The sequence below is a fragment of the Heterocephalus glaber genome, unplaced genomic scaffold (assembly GCF_053883595.1).
Source record: "Heterocephalus glaber isolate CG9 unplaced genomic scaffold, H.glaber_assembly_v1.0 deba00001673, whole genome shotgun sequence".
NCBI lineage: Eukaryota > Metazoa > Chordata > Mammalia > Rodentia > Bathyergidae > Heterocephalus > Heterocephalus glaber.
Window position 1 is genome coordinate 22,750,407 of NW_028258410.1, and position 22,051 is coordinate 22,772,457.

General features: G+C 44.2%; 2 protein-coding genes across 2 annotated transcripts in view; one reads left to right on the plus strand and one right to left on the minus strand.

Moving 5' to 3' along the window:
• The window catches only part of Stk4 (serine/threonine kinase 4), a 105,963-nt gene extending 105,525 nt beyond the window's left edge, over nt 1-438 (minus strand). The window contains exon 1 of the mRNA XM_004858176.4: nt 252-438. Within this exon, the coding sequence (XP_004858233.1) occupies nt 252-286 (35 nt within the window). The 5' untranslated portion in view covers nt 287-438. The remainder of the gene's footprint in view (nt 1-251) is intronic.
• A 2,470-nt stretch (nt 439-2,908) lies between these two features.
• Tomm34 (translocase of outer mitochondrial membrane 34) lies at nt 2,909-21,712 on the plus strand. Its single transcript, XM_004858175.4, has 7 exons — nt 2,909-3,152; nt 7,158-7,257; nt 9,301-9,453; nt 13,046-13,215; nt 15,891-16,038; nt 20,323-20,449; nt 20,653-21,712. Exons 1-7 carry the CDS (start codon nt 3,026-3,028, stop codon nt 20,755-20,757), a joined length of 930 nt encoding a protein of 309 aa, XP_004858232.1. The 5' UTR covers nt 2,909-3,025; the 3' UTR covers nt 20,758-21,712.
• Nucleotides 21,713-22,051: the final 339 nt, after the last annotated feature.

The window sequence follows — 22,051 nt, forward strand, 5'->3', positions numbered from 1 at the left end:
CTTGTCCCAAAGTTTTTCAATAGAGTTCCCCACAGCGAATGCTCCCTCTATACCCCCGCACGTTTATCCCTCTCCGCCGGGGCTGAGCTCAGGCGGACCTCTAGCCGCCAGGGATCCAGCCCCCTCACTCAGCAGGGGTCCCATCGACTCAGACGCCTCGCCCCGCAGGTCCCTCTTCTCCGGGGGCTCCCACACAGGTGTTCCCTCAGCCAATTCCCGCCTTTCCCTCCTCCCAGCCAGTGGCCCCTCACCGGCGAGGCGGGTTCCTCAGCTGCACCGTCTCCATGGCGCCGCCAGCAGCCGCCCAAACCCTCTCACTGCTCCATCCTCCCCAAGACCTCTCTGAGCCCGCCCCGCAGACCCTCCCACACTTCCGCTTTCCGTCCCTACCGGAAGCGGTGCGCGAGAGGGCGGAGCCGTGAGGACGCAGGCTGGATCACGTGGTGCGGCTACAGGTCACGTGGTACGTAGGGGCGTGGACCCGGGAACCTTGAACCCTAGGTTCCTCACCCCGGTGTCACTGCGGGCGGAGTCCACAGGGGGCGCTATTTGTTACAGTATCGGCCCAAGACGCTAGAGCCCCAGGCCGGGAATCCATCTTTTCTAAGGGTCTCTCCCATTACTCGGTCAGAGATACTGAGGTTTTACCAAAGCACGAACTTGGTAAGAACTGTTGATTGACAAGCCAAGTTCTGCACAATGGGAGAGGCACTACTCCAAGTATGCCTGAGTATTTGTGGGTTTTTACTGCTTACCTCGTTGAACTCTAGGCTCAACTTAACCAACGCACAATAGCAAACATCTCTCCTTTGTCTCTTAGGATTTTTCCACATGATGAACTGAAATTATGATAGACCTCTTTTCCCACAGAATATTCAGTCCAGTACTGTTGGCATATTCACTGTATACATTTTGGGTGCCCATTTTACTTACCATTCATCAGGTGATGAACATTTGGATTGTATCAAGTTTTTAGCAGGAGGTAACTTTTTTTTTTTTGTAGTACCTTGAAGTGAACTCGACCTTTACATTGAGCTGCATCCCTAATTCTATTTTCTTTTTCTTTTAACTTTGGGACAGAGTCTAAAGTTCAGATTGGCCTAGAACTTGTGATCCTCCTGCCTCAGCCTCCCAAAGTGCTGAGATTACAGGAATGAGCCACTGTATTCAGATGTTTTTGACTTTAAGATTTTCATCTTTCAGGCCGGAGATTTAGCTCAGTGGTTCCACTGCCTGCCTCGCAAGTGCAAGGTCCCGAGTTCGATCCCCGGTACCCCCCCCAAAAAAAAGATTTTCATCTTTCACAGAGTTTACCATCTCATCAGGGCCACATGGCTCTACTGGGTAAGGAACAAGTATACAGCTATACTCTCTTTAGTGGGCTGATAACAGAACAGCAACTTATTTCTCAGTTCTACAGGCTAGAAGCCCAAGATTGAGGCACCAGCAAGCAGATGCAGTTTCTGGTGAAGCTCCCTTTCTGGGTTCATAGATGGCACGTTCTTGCTGTCTCCACATAGTGGAAGCAGCTGGGAGGGAGGTCTCTTTTATAAGCACACCATTCCCATGACATTCCTCCATGACCTAATTACCTCCCAAAGGCCACACCTCTAATACCATCACCTTGAGGGTTAGAAAGCATTTCAACATATGAATTTTGCCAGGGCACAAACACTCATATTGAGTGCTAGACCTTAATAGATCTTGCAGAGACAAAGATAGGAATGGCCTACTGCTGGCTGAAAGACCTCACAGTCTTGGAGGCAAACATAAACTGACAGAGTGGTAAATGATAAATTAGAGATAAACCTAGGGGTCAATAGGGAGCAGAGGAGGATCAGAAAAGATTTTCCGAGATGATATTTGAGTTGCATATTATAAGTTGATTCAGGATTAGGTAGGTGAAAGGGTTTGGGAAGTATTTCAGAAGTGGTTAATATAAGCAAAGGCTAGGAGGCAAGGCAAAGAGCTTAATATGTACAGGTAACAGAAAGATTTTTTTTTTTTTTGGTACTGGGACCTTGCGCTTGCGAGGCAGGTGTGGTGCCACCAAGCCATATTCCTGGCCCCAAGATTTTTGTTTGTTTGGTACTGGGGATCGAACTCGGGTCCTTGCGCTTGCTCAGCAGGCAGTGAAACCACTGAGCTAAATCCCCAGTCCTTTTCTTTCTTTCTTTCTTTCTTTCTTTCTTTCTTTCTTTCTTTTTTTGAGGCAGGTTCTCCCTTTGTAGTTCAGGCTGGCCCTGAACTCACTAAGTAGCCCAGGCTAGCCTCGAACTTGCAGTGATCCTCCTGACTCAGCCTCCCAAGTGCTGAAAAAGATTTTTTTTTAAATGAAGTTTTTGGTGGGACAGTGAAAGTGACAGAGAGGCTGGAGATGAACTGAAGTCACCTTCTGTGAAAGTCAGCCTATCTGTGCATTCATTTACAAAGTCAGTATCAATAGTCCAGGAAGGGCCAGGTCTTTTCTAGCTTCTGGGCCTTTGCACTTTATGTTCCTCTGTCTGGAAAAGCATTCCCTAAATCTTAGCAAGTCTCATCCCAATTATTACACATCCCCCAGAGAGACCGTCCCTGGCCTCCTCATTTAAAATACCTCCCCAGAAGAAAAGAAAAATTAATCGTGCCCACATGGTCACTTTCTACAACACTGCCTGTTTTTGTTTTCTTTAGAGCACATTATAAAATAAGCACTTTCACTTACTCGTGATTTGATTGCCTGCCTGACTACTCCAGATAGAAAAAGAACCTGAGGACAGAAACTTGGCCTCTTTCACAACTGCACCCTTAGCGTTAAGGCACTACTAGCATCCAAGGCAACCCGAGTCATCTGGCGAGGCAAGGCGAACAAACTGAGCAGGCGCAAAGTGAGGGCCTCTACTGGCCTTGGATTCCCGAAGGCTCCGCCCCCTCACGGCCGCCTTAGCTACGGGCCTGAGGTACGCGCAGCCTGCGCTTCCGCCCGGACGCGTTCGGCTCCACTCGTGGGAGAACGTGACTCTCCTCGCTTGCTGGTCCGGCGGGGATGGGCCCCAAACTCCCAGATTCTGTGGAGGGGCTCCGCGCTGCTGGCAACCAGAGCTTCCGCAGTGGCCAGTACCCCGAGGCATCCGCGCTGTATGGCCGCGCGCTGCGGCTGCTGCAGGCGCGAGGTATGCAACCCCCCCCCCCCCCGCCTCCGTTCCCCGGCCCGTTTCCTTCCACCCGTATCCCCCTCCCCACCACCACCTCTCCCACGCCATCATGTAGACCTCACTTTTCGGCGCCCGAGTGGCCCCCAGGCCCTTAGCGCGCTTCCCGCCGCTCCCCGACTTTGACATCCTTCGAGAAACTTCTGGCATTTTCTTTACATTGGTTTTGTAAACTGGCTTCTTGGCTCCAATTCTTAAGTTATTCAGGCCTCATTCTGCTCCTGAAAATACAGCTGAGCCCTCCTTACCCACAACTCTTTATTTTTCAGTTAAATTAACATCAGCGGAGCACCTGTTATATACCTGTTACGAGGCAAAGAAGGCCTAGTATTCTTGTGGGTGGTGTGTGGATCCTAAGCTAGTAAATAAGTAAACAAGACCTCTGGATAGTTTGGTCTATGAAGAAGACACATTTGATGGGATAGTTGACTGGAGCAGGTCTGAGAGTGAGAGGGCAAGGACAGCTCCCCTGAAGAAGGGCTTTTATTTGAGGTGATGTCTGAATGATGAAGCAGCTACCAGCCCTCAGAAATTTTTGGTGCTGAGCATTACAGGAGGAGAGAATAGGCAGTAAGAAGCCCCCATACCGGATGTGGTAGCACACACCTGTAATCCTAGCACTGGGAAGGCCGAGGCAGAAAGATTGCTGAATTTGAGGCCAGCCTGAACTACATAGCCAGACCCTGTCTCAAAAAAAGGGAGGGGGGCAGGGATTTAGCTCAGTGGTTCCACTGCCTGCCTTGCAAGCGCAAGGATCTGAGTTCGATCCCCAGTACCAAAAAAATAAAAAGGCCCCCTAGACAGAATAAACATGTTATGTTCAGGAGTCGAAGCATAGTAAGCCGGTAGAGGTAATACTAAGACATGAAGTAGGCAGAAGCTTATCGTGTAGCTGTTTTAAGCTCTTGTAAGGAGTCTAGATTTTTATTTCCTTATCGGGAGCTACTGGAGAGTTTTAAACAGAAGAGTAGCATATTCAGTTTCCTGGACTTCCAACTGACTTTAGCCAATCACAGACCTTTCCCCAAAGTCTTGTCTTTTCTCCAAAATATCTTATCCAGCTGGGCGTGGTAGTGCACACCTGTAGTTCCAGCACTTGGGAAGTTGAGTCGGGAGGATGGAAGTGAGTTGGAGGCCATCCTAGGCTACATAATGAGTTCAAGGCCAGTCTGAACTACATAGCAAGACCCTGTCTCAACAAGACAAAACAAAACTCATCCAGGAGCTCCCATGGTTAAAGCTTTTGACTTTTGAGAAGAGTATTGGGTCGTGTTTTCTGTAAGTTGCTGTGTATCTGTTTCCCTTTCCCTTCTTCCTCTTCCTCATTTTCATCCCTGATGTTAAATATTGAATGCAGGGCCTTCATACTGAGCTGTAACCACGACACTCCATCCCCCACACCACCATGTAGTGAGACACACAGAGTGTCTCACAAAGTTGCCCAGCCTGGGCTTGAATTTGTGATCCTCCTGCCTGTTTCCTAGAGCGCTGGGATCACAGGTGTGCACCACTATGCCCAACTCTTCTTTCTTATTTTCTTGTCTAGCATTTGTTGAGTGCTGGATGTTACAGACATTGTCTTTGTTTATCATGACCCTGTGAATAAAACACTGTAGATGAAGAATCTAGAAGAATTAGATTGCCTATCTCAGGGTTACACAATGAGGTTGCACATGTCAGAGCTAGGGTTTGAACATGGGTCTGATTGCTAAATCCAAATTTTTAACCATTTAGTTGGACTTATGCCCAAATCTGCAAATTCAGGCTTTTTGGCTCAATTTTTTTAGCAGTTACAAAGTCCCCTTCGCTCCCTCACAAACCCCTTTAGGACTACCTACCTTCTCATTTCAGCCGTATTTGATGAGGCTGCTGGAGAATGTGAGGTGTTGATGTTTCTGCCTCTTTGATCCCACTCCAGCTGGTGTGGGAAAGCTGTGCTATTGTGGGTTTATTCTGAGTCCCTAGACGAGCTGATCAGATATTTACATTTACCAGAGACCAGATTTTGGTTCTGATCCTGCTACTGATTTTGTAGGTAACTTGTAGGCCAGTCTGTATTTCTCTGATCATTTTTCTTGATCCTGAAAGGAGCACAGGGAGTATCCTAATGCAGTGAACCCTGGCAAGCAGGTCTGTGAAGTGATACCTTCATGTAGTAGGTGAGCACACAGCATCAGAAGGGTTGAGTGACTTACACAAGATCACAGGCTGGATTGTAGATTCTGATGCCCTTTGCATCAATTTCTACTGCAATTTCTGACCAGCCGTGCTCTGGTGACCTGAGATAGAATACCTGTTCTGAGTACTGAGTACTTATTTCGTAAGGGAAACAGTGTACTTTTATGTATCTATTCTGTCTCCAAGCCCGGCAAAGTTAGAGGGAGAAAAGAGCAATTAATTTATTTATTAATTTATTATGTTGTTATTATTGGTATTGAATGAAAGATATCAGATATCAACATGGTATCATGATACTGAAGGAAAAGCAAGGATAGGCAATATGATGCCACTGAGGAAAAGTTTAGTATATAATGATAACTGTATCTTACCTGTAACTGTATACGTAATAAAAACAGGCAGTGCTTGAGGATTTACACACCAGCTTTAGGATTGTACCAGCCTCTGGGAGTTTGTGGAGAGAGCACAGGGTAAAGGACAAGAATGAATGGAGCTTTAGCCATATCAAAAATTAAGAAGGCTGGAAATAAAATATAATTATGTTGAATGTAGTGGAAGATACTGATTATTATCTGGTTTTCTGTATGTTTCAGCTCTTTTTATTTGTTCATGTCTATAGTAGATAATGTATCTTAACTTTTTATTCTCCTTTCCATCTCCTCCCTCTTCCCTCCTTCCACCTCAATGTATGTTTCAACTTTTTAAGATCTTGTTTTCAGTCCTTATGAGTATATACCTAGGAGTAGAGTTACTAGGTCAACGCCTATTTTTAGTGTTTTGTTACTGTTACTTTAGGACCTATGGGTATGAACTGGTTGAAAAGTATCTTTAACAGTGAAAATTTGGTGCATGTACTCCAGAAGCTAAGACAGGAGGATCAAGAGTCAAGACCAGTCAGGGGTATGTAGTAAGACTCTGTCTTTAAAAAATGAAGAAAATCACTGTGGCCACAATGCGGGAGTTGACCTGTGATTTCTGAGGGTAATAATTATCTTTAGAAAAGTGACTAACAGTTCTCCTCCCCACTGGGTATCTGTCTCCTAAGTATCCTGGCAGACATAGCTTAGTTACCTCTTCCCTTGCAAAGCCCTCTCTGACCAAATAGAACCACTCTGGCTCTCTTGTTCCTATAACACCTGGTCAGTCCATTTGTCAGGGATTTAATCATATTGTTCTTTACCCCTTTATCTTTTTTTGATTTACATGTTTTCTGTAATTAACATGTTCAAGTAGTTACACTGTGGAATTTTATTTTATTTTTTTGTCATACTGGCGATTGAACACAGGGCCTTTGCACTAGGCTGCATCCCTAGCCCCATTTTTTTTTTTAATATGAAACAGGCTGTAGCTAAGTCACTGAGTTCCCCAAGCTGGACTCTTGCAATCTCCTTGCCTCAGCCTCCCAAAGAGCTGGGATTACATGTGTGTGCCACCACACCCAGTTTAGCATGGGTTTTTTTGATACAGGAACCAGGTGTTTCATGCGTATCTTTTGGGGGGGGGTACTGGGAATGGAACTCAGGATCATGCATATCCTTTGCCTGGTACCACATTCCGTGCTAGATGAGTGCATGAGGAGATCTCGTTTCCCTGAGAATAGCAGCAAGCTGGGTGTCCCCTCTCTCCTATAAGAATTGGTAAACAAGCAAGCCACATCAGGTTGCAGTCATCTCTGCTACCTTTCCCCAAAGCATAGAGAGCTGCTGGTATAAAGGGCATCCCTGTATCCTGAAACATCCATTTCCCAGACTGATGATCTTTTCACTCATTCTGCCTCTACCTAAACAGGTTCTTCAGACCCTGAAGAGGAAAGTATTCTCTACTCCAACAGAGCAGCCTGTCACTTAAAGGATGGAAACTGCACAGATTGCATCAAAGACTGCACCTCGTAAGTGCCCAAGGCAATTTTGGGATGCCTGAGGGACTTTGAGGAATAGTGTGGGTTTATCTGACTTATTTCTTTTTTGGAAGGATCCTACCAGTTTTATCTGTGGCAGGTATTAGGAAGTGTCACCAGGCTACTCAGAATGAGAGGCTCTAATTGGTCCTTGTGGCCCCCCGACTTCTTGTGTCTTTGACATTTTAGCACTACTGCTGCTAAAAAAGAGTTAGGGCAGTTAGAGGCAGGTTTTCAAGGCTTTGTGAGACTTGGGACCTTAGGTGAGGTATAAGGTATATGGTAAATATTTAAATTTTTTAAAAATGTATTACCGTAAAATACACATTTCTATTAGTCCCCCTCAAAATACTCCCCCTTTCTTCAAACACAATTATCCCATTGTTCTTGCCACTTTCTTTTTTTGTTTGTTTTTGGAGACTGGGTCTCACTATGCAGTTCAGTCTGGCCTTGAACTCACTATGTTGCCCCCGTTGGCCTGGAACTTGCAGTGATCCTCCTGCCTCAGCCTTTCAAGTGCTGGGATTACAGGCATGTGACTTCACACCGAGCTTTGTCACTTTCTGAAGCAATTCTGAAATTTCTTTGTGTGTATTTATAAAGTGTGGTAAAAAAATATGGTGAATGCTACTGAGTGCCATTCAGTGGAAAGGCAGGCTCATAAAAATATGCTAGGCCGGGGATTTAGCTCAGTGATTCCGCCACTTGCTTCGCAAGTGCAAAGTCCTGAGTTTGATCCCCGGTACCAAAAAAAAATATATGGTATGTTCTCATCTACCCTGTTCACCAGATCTGGCACCCTGTGACTTCTAGTTTATCCCCAAATCCAAAATGACCAGAAAAGGTAAATGTTTTGAATTGATTCAGGACATCAAGGTAGGCATAACAGCATAACAAAGATATTCACAAAAGAGGACTTCCAGAACTACTTCAGAAAGTGACCAGAACAATGGGATAAGTGTAATCAAAGCAAGTGGGATTAATGATTATCTGTCTTTTACTGTAAAAATTTATTTTAAAAATAAAATATTCACTGTATTTTTTATCACATTGTAGAATTACAGACCCATGACTGACTTGCCTACCTGAGTTAGATGAATGAGAGGAAAGAAGGAGGGATATATGTTAATAGATTGTCTCTAAAAAAAGAAGAAAGGAAATGAGTATCTATCACTAACCAGTTATGGAGGATATTGAACAACTTTTCATACCTCTTCAGGCCAGTCTTATACTGCCTTTGTTCATTGTCACTAACTAGCACGCATCCCCTAATTGGATTCTCAAGCTTGATAGCTGTGATATTACCTTAGATTCGTGCCCTGGTGGTAGACTGGAGAGGAGCTGGAAAGGGAATATGCTCATGGAACGTGTGGTAGATTTCCTTCTTTCAGTGTTCACAACCACTCTGTGGGGTAAGTTTATCCTCTTTCCCAGGCCAGAACTGAGTTCTCAAGGATTGGAGCTTGAAGTCACATGGTTAATGCAGAGGTGGAATCTGAAAACCACTCTAGCTGACTCCAAATCCTGTTTGTTACTCTCACTGGGCCACAGTGTAAAAACACACAGTAACATGAAAGCCATGACTCTCTTGTTTGGCATTTTGAGGTGTGTGTGTGTTTGTTGTTTGAGACAGGATCTTGATAGGTAGTGCAGACTGGCCTTGAACTTACTTTGTAGCCCAGGTGGCCTTGAACTCTCAGCCATCCTCCTGCCTCAGTCTCCCAAGTGCTACAATTACAGGCATGTGCCACCACACTTGGCTTATTGTGGGAGGGATTGAAGCTGTGACATCTGCACATGCACACAAATTTCACAGTATTAGTGGTCCTCTGCCCTCTTTCCACCTCACTTCAATCTTAAATTGAAAAGCCCTGTTCTGAGGTTTGGCATTTTTTAGCAGTATCTGTTGGCCAGAAATTACCTCTATATTAAGTACTTCATATATTAAGTACTACAAATGACCCTGCCTAGAAGAAACTGCAAGGGAGTTCTGGTGGTCCAGTAGGTAGATGACATTTTTGCCTTCTGTTCTAGAGCACTGGCCTTGGTTCCCTTCAGCATGAAGCCCCTGCTTCGGCGAGCGTCTGCTTTTGAAGCTCTGGAGAGATACCCCCTGGCCTATGTCGACTATAGGACTGTGTTGCAGATTGACAATAGTGTCATGTTGGCCCTGGAAGGTGTCAGCAGGTGAGCCCAGTACACAGAAGAACTCCTCCTTGGAAAGCCCATTTTCCTTACTTGGCTTTGGGCTGTTGTGTTGGTTGTCATATGGGAGGGATCCCTTTGGCTAGTCATAGAAAACTCCTAATGAGTGCAGGGAAAGTGTGGAGGGAGAATCTGCTGTTGTATTTCTCAGGCTTGCAGGGGTCAAAATTACTAAGATTGATTTTTACCTAGATGTGTGAATTCATTTACACAGTAGTATTTAGCTCTCTTCAACATATTGTGCCAGGTTCAGTTGGGGATACGAAATTTTTTTTTTTTTTTTTGGTACCGGGGATCAAACTCAGGTCCTTGCACTTGCAAGGCAGACAGCGGAACCACTGAGCTAAATCCCCAGCCCTGGGGATACGAAATTTAAAAGAGATTTAGACCCTACTCTTTTGCAAAGATCTAACTCTAATTGGGAGGTTAAGGCACCCGCACAAGCAGCTCAGGCACAACCTGTAGGAATGTTGTCAGGATATTGTGCTGTGACCTTTCTGTGACATCCTTCAAGTGAAACTTCTGGACTCCCAACCCATGGATTGTTTTTATTTCATGTTTCCCCTCACTGTGTGAGCTGCTAGAAAGCCAGACACCAAACTAATAGCAAATCCTTTTCTTCATAACGTTTGATTTCTTGCTTCACGTTTGACAACACCCTCTGTTTTCTCTTTTAATTTCTGTCATTCAACAAAATCTACCAGTTATGTGCTACACTTTGTGGAAGGATGTGCCAGCTGAAGCTAATGACTGAGACAAATCACCTTCTGCTCTCATAGAGCTTCTGGTCTCTGGGGAAATACCAGTTAGTAATAAGCAACCTCAGTACAGTGTGTTAAGTGATATGATGGAAGGCATTTCGGGGTTCTTGGGACAGAGAGTCACTCAGCCAGCTAGAAGGATGAGGGAAGCCAGAGGACTTCTCAGGAGAGCTGAGCTAAAACAGATTTGGGACAGGTGATTAGCAAGGAGAAAGGTGAGGAGCGTGATATATTAGAGGATTACATACCGCATGGTTCTGCAGGTGGGGAACTCAGCATGGCCTTGGTTATTGAGGCCAGGTTACACAGGGCCTGGTCTTCAGGGGTTTGGACTTAAGAAGTGCAAATGAGGCATCAGAAAAGGTCTTTATCCATGGAGCCACATGAGCAGATTGTACTTTAGAGAGAAACTCACTGGATGACACATTCCGGGATGAGATGAAGGGAAACGAAGTAGGAAGTGGGCATGCAGCAGTCCAGGGGAAATAGTGAAGAGAGAACACTGGGACAATTCAGAGGACACATAGGAAGGACATCAGTGACCTTGGGTGTGCGTGTAGGGTGGTAGAAGGCAAGAATATAAGAGGGCTGACGAGCTGGGTGTGGTGGCACACACCTCTAATTCCAGCACTCAGGAGGCTGAGGCAGGAGAGTTACAGTAAGTTTGTGGCTAGCCTGAACTACATAATGAGACCCTGTCTCAAACAAAACAAACCAGGCCGGGGATTTAGCTCAGTGGCACCGAGTTTAGCTCAGTGGTCCTGAGTTCGATCCCCGGTACCACACACACACAAACACCAACAAAAAAAGAGAACATCCAGGTTGTGGACATGTTCTGTTGTAGTTATCTCCAGGACAAGAAACAAATAAGAAAGTCAGGTATGGTGGCATATACCTGTAATCTGAGCACTCTGGGAGGCTGAAGCAGAAGGATCACAAGTTCGAGCAGAGTCTGGGAAACTTAGACCTTGTGTTAACAAAACAAAACAGGGCCAGGGATTTAGCTCAGTGGTTTCGCCGCCTGCTGCTTAAGCGCAAGGACCCAAGTTTGATCCCCGGTACCAAAAAAAAAAGCAAAAACAACAACAACAACAAAAAAACAAAGGGGGCTGGGGATTTAGCTCAGTGGTGCTGCACCTGCCTCACAAGCGCAAGGTCCTGAGTTCCATCCCCGGTACCACAAAAAAATAATTAAATAAAGGGCTGAGAATGTAGCTCAGTGTGAAGGCCCTGGGTTCCATTCCTGGTCCAGGGGTGGTTGGATGTAAGGAAGGCAGTTGGGTATTTACATGGGTTTGGAGCAAAGCAGAAAAATGTAGGCCAGTCATAAATATTTAAGGGCCATCAACACAGAGGTGGATTGACGCTATGGGAGGAAAGAATAGTTAAATGCAGATAGTCAGAAGAGAAAGGGTATAGTTGTGGAGAGATCTGCCTGGGTGAGGTCCCTGAGAGAGGCAAGAGGAGATGGGATCCAGAGATTAGGGGGAAGGGTTGGCCTTTTTGTCTCCTCTATTGTGACAGGAGAGAGAGCAATAGGAAGGGTTGAGTACCCAGAGAGGTAGGTTTGTATTTAGGGTATAAGGAAGTTTGCTTTGAAAATAGAGAATGGTTAGGGAACAGATTTAAGGAGCTTTGAAACAGCAGGGCTGACCAGGAAAACAGCTGAATTTGTAGTAAAATCAATGTGTGTGATTTTCATTCCTGTAACATGTGAATGTGTCTGTAGAAGCAGAAAAGGTTTAGAGTTGGCTTTGTTCACTCATTCAGCACGTTCGTATTTGGCTCTGTTAGGTCCCAAATGATGAGCTTGGTGCTAGAGATCAGTTGACAAAATGGACATGGTCACAGAGCAGCATGTTAAGCTGAGAGCTAAAGAATAAGTAGGAGAGGACCAGGGATTTAGCTCAGCGGTTCTGCTGCCTGCCTTGCAAGCGCAAGGTCCTGAGTTCGATCCCCAGTAACCAAAAAAAAAAAGAAGTAGGAGTTAGCTGGATCTAGAAGGTCGGAAAGGTAAGTAAAAGAGTGTTTTCCAGATAGAGAAATATGAACATGAGGATCAAGAGGGAATGTGGAACACAATAAAAGTTGAAGTGGAAGGAGGGAGGGGTCTAGACCTCACATGTTAGCCTAGGGAAATGAGAACCACCAAGGGGTTTTAAGATTTGAGAATGACTTAAACTGGGCATTTTAAAAAGAAATCTAGGGCCAGAGATTTAGCTCAGTGGTTCTGACATCTGCCCTGCAAGGCAAGGTCCCGAGTTTAATCCCTGATACCAAAAAAAGAAATCTAGCCAGGTGCAGTGGAACACACCTTTAATCCCAGTACTTGAGAGGCTGAGGCAGGAGAATCACAAATTTGTATCCTGCCTGGGCAATTTAGGAGACTGTCTAAAAAAAATTTTTTTTAAAGACCCTGGGGATATAGCTCAGTGTTCAAGGCCCTGAGTTCAATCTTCAGTTCCAAAAAAAAACTGAGCATAATCAAACATCCAGTGCTTGCATGGCTTTATACGATTTGTTGAGAAAATGAAAAAATTGAAAACACAGAATCTTTTCTTGGGGAATGTGTAGTCTTCTGGGGGCAAAGTTAATGTGTCCTTAACAGATTGGCACTTTATAAAGTTAACATAGTATGACCAGGCTAAAGGCAAGGAGCACTATGGTGCCTGATCCAAATAGGCATCTATGGGGGGCAGACTTGTGTTCCTCTGTTGCATCATGTTATAGGTTATAAACAGATATTCATACCTGTTTGAGGGAGGATGAGAACTGTGACTTTTCTGAAAGGGCAACCCTCCCTTTTCTTCCAGAATGACTAGAGCTCTCATAGACTCACTTGGGCCTGAATGGCGACTGAAGTTACCTGCTATCCCTGTAGTGCCCATCTCAGCCCAGAAGAGGTGGAATTCCTTGCCTTCAGAGAAGCACAAAGAGACAGCTAAAAACAAATCCAAAGAAACTGCAGCTATGAAGAACAGAGGTAAACTGATTGCTTGCCCAAAGAATCTTCCAGTTCTTTAGTCCTGTAAAAATTGGCCTCATCTAGCCGAGTTACAATCTTACAAATGAAGTGGGGGGAAAAGAAATAGAATGAAAATCAACTTTTTAAAGATTTGTTTCCTCAGCTATACAAAGCGGTGATAATAAAACCTATCTCATAGCTGTAACAATTAATAGAAGGTATATAAAACTCCAGCCTGACACATAACTATATGGTGTTAGTTCCCGTTCCTCTGGCAGCATTTTGAATGTATCACTTAGGTTGTTTTTGATTGGAAGAACAAAAATCATGATAAAATGGTAAAGAGAACTCTGATTCACGTAAGTGAAAAATCCAAAGCATTCAGGCATTGTGTGCCCCTGCCATTCACTACATTATCAGAGAGACTCGCTCTAGTTTTCAGTACTTCCCTCCATTCTCCCTGGTTGTGTGTCAGCTTTGTCTTCAGGCAAGCTCTCGTAGTAAAAGAGCTATAGCAGTTCCAGGCCTACAGCTGGGGATTGAACCCAGGGTCTTTGCACTAAGCTATAGCCCCTATACGTTTTAATGTTTTATTTAGAGATGGTCTAAGTGCCCAGGTGGGGCTTGAACTTGCAGTCCTTCTGCTTCAGCCTACCAGAGTGCAGAGATTACAAGCATGTACCATCACATTCAGCTCTGGAGATAAGATTTTGTGACTAACTCAGCCCTGGGCCACCTGCCCCACTGGTATAACTAGAGGGAAATGCTTTCCCATAAACACATGCTCTGTGTGAATCCCTGGAAGATTAGTAAGAAAATGATTGGAACTGGGCAGCAGCTTCACTGGGAGGCTATTAGAATGTTACAAGGGAAGTGTCCCAGCCTGGCAGGCTCTAAGGGTTGAGGTTACAGAGATGCAGAAAAGATCAGGGCTGGAGATTTATCATGTGTAAGTAACCCTTAGTATTAGGGGAGGGCAGAAGTTACTCTTCTTTCCAGGAGGACCCCTATCTTGCCATGGGTAGCACTTGCTCTGGTTTGTGAGAACCTGGTAAGTGTTCCCCATCCTTCCCTAGAAGGAAAATGTGGGGTGCTAATAAACTAGAGGGCTTCACAGTACCTGCCATTTATTTTGTTCTTTAGAGTTACTAAGCCGTATGTATTTCAAAGTGATACAGAAGACAGAGGTATCCTTGGCCCCTAGGAAGCTTTTGCTCTAATGAGGGAGTAAGACATAGAAACAGAACACTTTAAAATATGAGGAGGAACACATGCTGTAGTCTTTAGTGTTCAGAAAGTTCAAATTAGGAGTGGGCTTAAGTGTGTTTGGGGGAGTCAAGGAAGGTTGACAGAGGAGATGTGATGGAGATGATAGCTTCAACTAGACCTTGACGGTGAGGTCATCAGGTAGGAAAGGGGCAGAATTTTGGACAGAGACATGTAGGGAGTTGGAGGATGAAAGAGAACAGGGTAAACTGGGAATAAACATTGCAGTGAGTTGTGCGTCACAGCCAGGTGAAGCTGGAGCTGAGCATACATTGCCGTCTACTGTTGTCTTCTAGAGAAACTCACAAGCATGTGTATAAGGAGACATGTTTGTAATCGCAAAAACAGTTATATGTGTTGATACAGATAAATCTCAGGAATATAATGAGGGGAGAAAAAAGTCATAACAGAATCCATAGACTGGCCCTCTACATGAAGTTAAATAACCCAGCAGTCAGGTGTAGTGGCACACACCTGTAATCCCAGCACTCAGAAGGAATTCAAGGCCAGTCTGAACTACATAGCGAGTCCCTGTCTCAAAAAGAGAAAACAAGACAACAGGTAATTTATAGGTACTATTGTACATAGTTATATATATTTTTTAAAGTACAAGGGAAAGCACAGACTCAGGGATAATAGTTTTTACAAGAGTGGATTGAGTTGGAAAGGGCCTGTCAGGACTTCAAAGGCACTGTCCTAGTAATGTGCTATTTCTTATTCATGAGGATGAGTTCAGGGCTTGGTTTTATTCTTATAACATTACCCTTGTTAGAAATATTCAGTATTTTTTAAAGAAAACCGAGGCTGGAACAATACCTGGGGCCAAGCAGCAAAAGGCCTTGAACACAAATGTGAGCAGATTAGGGTTCGCCTTGTTCTTGTCTTGTTCTTGAAAGATGGAGCAGAGCATCACGTGGCATGTTAGATGAGGCAAATACTCAGGCACAGACAAAAATACAGTGAGAAGGCTTGTCTGCCCTTTTTCAAAAGCCCTGAAGCTACAGCCTTTCTTATTAGATGCTTGCTTGTTAATACTTACATATTCTCTGCTCTAAGTTTATTATACTTACTCTTGTATTCTCAGATCTGATCCTAACAATAACCCTTTTGTGGAATAGTTGTAGCCCCATCAAATTAGTGAAGAAATTGAGCTCCAAAAGTGACTCGATTATATATGTGTTTTTTATTATGTGTGTGTTTATTAAGATGTAGTCCCCAACATCTTCTGAATGAAAATTGTTTAATTCCCCAGAAGCCATTAATTGGGGAAATCATTGGTCAGGAAGGATGATTTGAAAAAGTGTAGTCAGTTGTGGGGGTGGGGGGGGGGTTGTAGATAACATAGAAGAGATGATGCTGAAGAGATCTTACTGATCTCACTTGGGCACCTGCTCCATGGTTTTTTCCTCTTCTGAATTTGTATCTAGTGCCTTCTGCTGGGGATGTGGAGAGAGCCAGAGTTCTGAAGGAAGAAGGCAATGAGCTTGTAAAGAAGGGCAACCATAAGAAAGCTATTGAGAAGTACAGTGAAAGCCTCTTGTTTAGTAACCTGGAATCTGCCACGTACAGCAACAGGTATCTTCTACAGAGCTGCTGGCCTGGGGATTTCAGGAAGTTGGATATTTTGTTCCATAGTTTTCTTTCCAACTGTGGTGGGTTTTTCAGGCCCTAGCAGTTAAGTCATATGCTCAGAATATGCATTCACACATGTTTCAAGTACTGTGAGCCACGTACTGCCAGTGGTTGCTCTCTTAAAGGGGTAGAAACTAAAGGATGCCAAAGGGTAACCTGGGATTTTAGTCTCTCTCCCCAGAATTTTCATTAGTCACATGTAAAAGCAGTGTGCTTGCTGTGTAAACATAACCATAAAAGGACCCTTTGCCTTTCCGTCTGCCTCCTGCTCCCTACCCCAAGGCTTCTCAAAGACCCTCTTGTTAGAAATATTGCCAGTCTTTGTCTGAGAATACTGGCCCACAACCCTGAGAGTGAAATAACTGTTGCCTGGCCTGGGAACAGGAAGCCGGGGTGCAGTCTAGCCTGAGAGGTTAGACTTGGGGGTCTGTGGGAGGCCCTGTGCCAGGAGATCGCTTCAGTGACCACTGATAGTGCACCATCCCTTTATTGTGTGGGACTCACTGGTGTCTGCAACAATGCTAGAAGGGATAGGTGGTAGGTCTTCTATTTGAACATTGAAAAGACCAAGGCTCACAGAAGGAAGGACTCTGCCTAAATTCACCAAACCAAATAGTGGTTCCAGAATTAGAGTCTGGTTCTAATTAGATCTGTTAATTTTACTGTCAGAAGCTTGATATAGTCAGCAAGGTACCATCTCTGATCCAAACATTTATTATAAACATTAAAAGGAAAAATTTTACTTATAAAATTTTATGTCTGTTTTTCTTTATCTACCACCATGCACTTGTCACTAATGTTTTGATACAGTGTGGGTTCACTGTTCCTTATTCAAAACTTGAGGTAATATGTACCAGTTTTGAATTATATAACACTCCAACAGGGTCTGAGGTAGCTTACTAAAATTAACTCATGGAGAGCCGGGTGTGGTGGCACATACCTGTAATCTCAGCACTCAGGAGACTGGGGCAGGAAGATTGCTGTGAGTTCAAGGCCAGCCTAAACTACAGAGTGAGACCCTGTCTTGAAACAAAACAAAAAATAAGTAAAATTAACTCATGGAAATTCCATTGTAACATGGGGTGGTAGGAAGATAATTAGTCTCAGGTCAGTTCAGGTCTGATTTTGTTGCCAAGAAGGTTGAAAAGAAAATTTTGAAAGTTTGGATTTTTGAGTTTTGGACCTGCGGTTCTACTGGACCACAGGTTCCCACGTTGCCAGGTTAAGTGGAAGGAGGCTGCTGCCTGTTTGCTCCATGTTTACGTGGCACCTGCTAACTCCTCTCTCTGGGCTCTCTTTGGCCTTTATGCTGATAGTCACCCCAATTAACCCATTCTCTTGGATATTTTGTTAGCCACAACTGGGATAGTGTTTTGTTGAAACACTGTTCTTTAAGCAAATGTGTCTGTGCCACAGTTTTTATTACTCTTGTTTTATATCGTCATGTAGAGCTGACCTCTTCCTCATTTTTCTTAACCATAGCATCCCTGGCAGTCTTCGAAGTTTGTTCTAGCTAAGCCTTTGGGTCATTTTGACAAATTCCAAAAACAATCTTGTTGGTTTGGGTTGTGATTTTGTGGAGCTTATAAACTTAATTTAGAGGACTAATTAATTACAAAACTGAATTTGTGCATTGTGGCTGAAATCATACCATATCCTTCAGGTAGTTTTAATGTTTTACCTCACACATACCTATCTTTATGGAACAGTGCTTTGTCCCTGGCTTGCTTGTATTTGTTATTTTGTTGTGGTTTTTTTTGACACAGGATCTGGCTATGTAGTTCAGGCTGGCATCAGACACACAGCAGTCCTCCTGCCTCAGCCTCCTGAGTGCTGGGATTACAGGCGAGCACTACCACACCCGGCTCCCTGGCATAGTCTTTGTGCAGCTGAAACTTGGCTGTGTAGCACCACTCAGTACCCAGCACCTACAACTTGCCAGCCCCAGATGAACCTGCTATTTAAGTCTCCCAAGTTAGATCATAGGCCCATTCTACCCAAACAGGCTGGAGAAGATGAACAGATGGATTAATGAGTACAGGCCTTTGGTTTCTCTCTCTCTGGTGCTGGGGATTAGATCCAGGGCCTTATATATGCTAAGTCCAGGTGTGATCGAAAAATACAGTGATTTAAAAATTATTACAGTAAAAGACACATTGCCATCAAAGCCCATTTATCCCACCATTCTTGGAAGCAGTTCTGGAAGTCCTCTGTTGTATCTAGTAGTTGTGCTGTTTAGCTGCTTCAGTGTCCTAAATCAGTTTAAAACATTTACCTTGCACAGTCATTGTGACTGTAGGGAGGAGCCAGAAGTCACACAGTACCAGATCTAGTGAATAAGGAGGATGAGGACACACTTACTATAAGCCTGCCTTCCCATTGTATAGCACTTTGTAGGGGTCACCATATTTTTGATCACTAAACTGCCTCAGAAAGTAGCAAGAGGGATAAATGTGTTGGGGGGCAGGTTGAGATTAATGACATTGTGTCTTTTACTGTAAAAAAACTTTTAATTAAATATTCACGGTTTATTTTGATCACCCCTTATACATCCTCTACCACTTACATGAGGGGGAGAAAATTCCCATAGAAGTTATTAAGGAAAAATTGGATAAATTTTATATCATACAATTAACCTTATGTAAAGATGTTCAGCTTTATCAATAAATGAACTATTGGGGGGTTACCGGGAATCAAACTCAGGATCTTGAGCTTGCCAGGCAGGTGGGGCACCACTGAGCTACATCCCTGGCCCAAAGCAACTAAATTTTAAAAGTAAATCAGTTGCAACCAGAATCCTAGAACAAATCCTGTATCCAGCATCATGGAAAGAATTAAGTTCATAACCGAACTTTACTGTTTTCCTCCATATTGGCAGAAATTAAAAATTTGAGAACTAGGTTTGGTAGGTTTTTTGGGGGGAGGGGGGTACTGGGGAATCAAACTCGAACTTGGGACCTTGTGCTTGCGAGACAGGTGCCGAAACCACTGAGCTAAATCCCCGGCCCCCAGTTTGGTATAGTTTTAGGAAAATAAAATCTTTCAGTTACTGTTTCTGAGAGTACTTTTTTTGGAGAATATTTGGGCAGCAACAAACAGAATTTAAAATGTATATACCTTGAGACTCAGCAGTCCCTTGCCCAAGGGTGTTCACTGTAGTATCATTTGTTTACAGACTGGAAACAATGAAAATAGTAGTGATGAGGAATTGGTAAAGTAAATTAGGTATATCAAACTAAGTGAGGGCCGGGGATTTAGCTCAATGGTTCCTGCAACTGCCTTGCAAACACAAGGTCATGAGTTCAATCCCTGGTACCGAAAACAAAACAAACTTAAGTGAATACCCTGTACCCACTGAAAACAGTTGAGATGATGGGATTGAATGGACTTGGGTAACAAGTTCCAAGACATCTGACAGTTGTGCTTTTATTGACAGTCTCTGGAGAAAAGGGCAGACTTGAATAATGAGAGATGTACTCTTCTCCTGCTAATGGAGAATATTTTGTTTTATGGGTGTACATAATTATTTTTGCCAGCATTTTATTATGAAAATTTTCAAACTACAGGAAACTTGAAAGAATAGTACTTTGAATACCATATACATTACCATCTATAGCTGTGGTGGCAAACCTATGCTCGCATGCTGCAGCAGGCTATGTGTTATCATTGAAAGCTCTAAAAGGTTCGCCATCAGTGACCAATAGTATTGTTATATTTGCTTTATTATTTAGCTATTTGTTAGTCCATCTTACTATTTTTAATGCATTTCAAAGTAAATTGCAAACGTCTTTGTATTTCATCCCTAACATGTGCTTATCATTGGCTGGAGTTCAGTATTTGTGTTTGTTTTTTCTAACAGTAGATACTTTTCTACTCCATCAAGGGGGTGGGTCTCGGGTGGCTTTTTCTTTGCTTAGAAGTGTCTGATGAAAGTGAAGTAGACAATATGACAGAACTAAATCCGGCAGGGTCAGGAGTCAAGCAAACCCACCTAGTTTGCACCTCAGAGACCTGGTAGTAGTTGTGACACCTTTCATCCCTCCAAACCAGCTGAACATTTTTTATAGTTTTTTTCATCTGTAAGAAGGGGTAGGATTGTTGTATCAAAGAAGATAGAAAGTAAGAGCACAGAGAAGGAGTTTGGCAAATCAGATTGGTCCACAGCTACCTTCCAGCTTGTGGGGCCCATAGAAGTGACTGAACTTCTACAATGGTCTTTCCCATCAGAGCTCTCTGCCATCTGGTCCTGAAGCAGTACAAGGAGGCAGTGAAGGACTGTACAGCAGCCCTCAAGCTGGATGAAAAAAATGTGAAAGCATTTTACAGACGTGCTCAAGCCTATAAGGCACTCAAGGTAAAAGGTTTATGCCAGTGCTAGCCTTTGGATTCTAGTCATGGGGTGAGGCAGTACCTACTGAGGGTCTTCTCTTCCCGGGCCCCAGAGCAGCTCAGGGCAGTGGGCTTGAAATCACTCTGCTGCCTCAACAGCTGTCCCCACCCCAGCTGGATCTCCCTTCATCCAAACTCCTTCCTCACACTCTTCCTCTCTCCCATTAGGACTACAAATCTAGCCTTGCAGACATCAGCAGCCTCCTACAGATAGAGCCCAGGAATGGCCCTGCACATAAATTGCAGCAGGAAGTTAACCAGAACCTGAAATGAAAATCCAGAAAAGCAGCAGGAGCTCTTTCTACCTGACCTTTGCAAAGAAGCCAAGGCCTCCCCTCTGCATCCACCCCTGAAACCCAGCATGCCCCAGGGGGAGCGCTGAAGCACCCCCACCCCAGCCCCTAAGAGGCAGCAGCCCTTCACCCCTTGTGGGGTTTTTCTTCAAATTGAGTCCATTGTAGTCAAGCACAGACATTGTTTTGCCACAAAGCTCCCCATTCCAGCTAAAGTGTGAGGCTGGAGCACTGTCCCCATTCCTACTCCAGACAGCTAGAGAGGATCACACATAGATCCTCATTAACAAAGCACTTGGCTTTATTCCTCCTCCAAGTGTGTACAGACTGAGTGCTGCCCTGTAGCTTTAGCAGACCCCCCTTCTTTGCAATGAATCTCAACAGACTAAACCCCTGGGCAGAAGTGGATGATATACTAAAAGTCCTGCCCACCGACACAGCAGCCTGTTGAGCTGGATCTCCAGGGCTGCCATCTCCCCATGAGTGCAGCTGCTGTCCCTATCCTGTCCTTGGCACAGTCTGCTGTGTCTGAGCCCCAGTGCCTTTAGTCTTGGCCCTCCTTTGGTGGGAAGACAGAGCCCTGCCCTTGGAGGCTCTGTCCTTGACTCTGCTGCTGTCCTGTCAAGATACCCAAAGTATTTCAAGAGCCCAGTGGTTATGGCTGCTCCTTGAGGGATGGGGTGAGTCCTTGAGGTCAGTGTCCTTCCACTCTGGGCAGAATCTGCCTTTTTCTCCCAGCAGTGACCCCTCCAAGCTTCTTAGTTCTTTGTAATATGTTCATTTGAAGTGACTGATTTTGTTGAACTATGTATTTAAACTATTGCATTAAAGTTTCTTGTACCCACATCTCTTGTACTTATAAATATACCTTTTCAACTTTGTGCCTGGAACATGGTAACAGTAATAAAAGGTACTGCTTCTTGGGCTTTCATCTATTCCATGAGCAAATTTACTGAAATGCATGTATAGGCCAAGCATTGTGTAGGTACTATGTAAACAACAGTGAATAAATAGGTACTGTACCTGATCTCAGGGCTGATGGTGGAATGGCAAGAAGTTAATCAGATAATCACCCAAGTGTAAAGCTACAGCTGGCTGAAGAACAGTGAAACAGACATCCAACAGTATCTTAACCTGCCTAATGGAGGGTAAAGGTTCCTGAGGTAGAGCTCATACTGAGGTTTTTTTGGTTTTGATTTGTTGTTTTGAGACAGGGTCTCACTGTGTAGTACAGGCTGTCCTTGAACTCATTATGTAACCCAGGCTGACCTCAA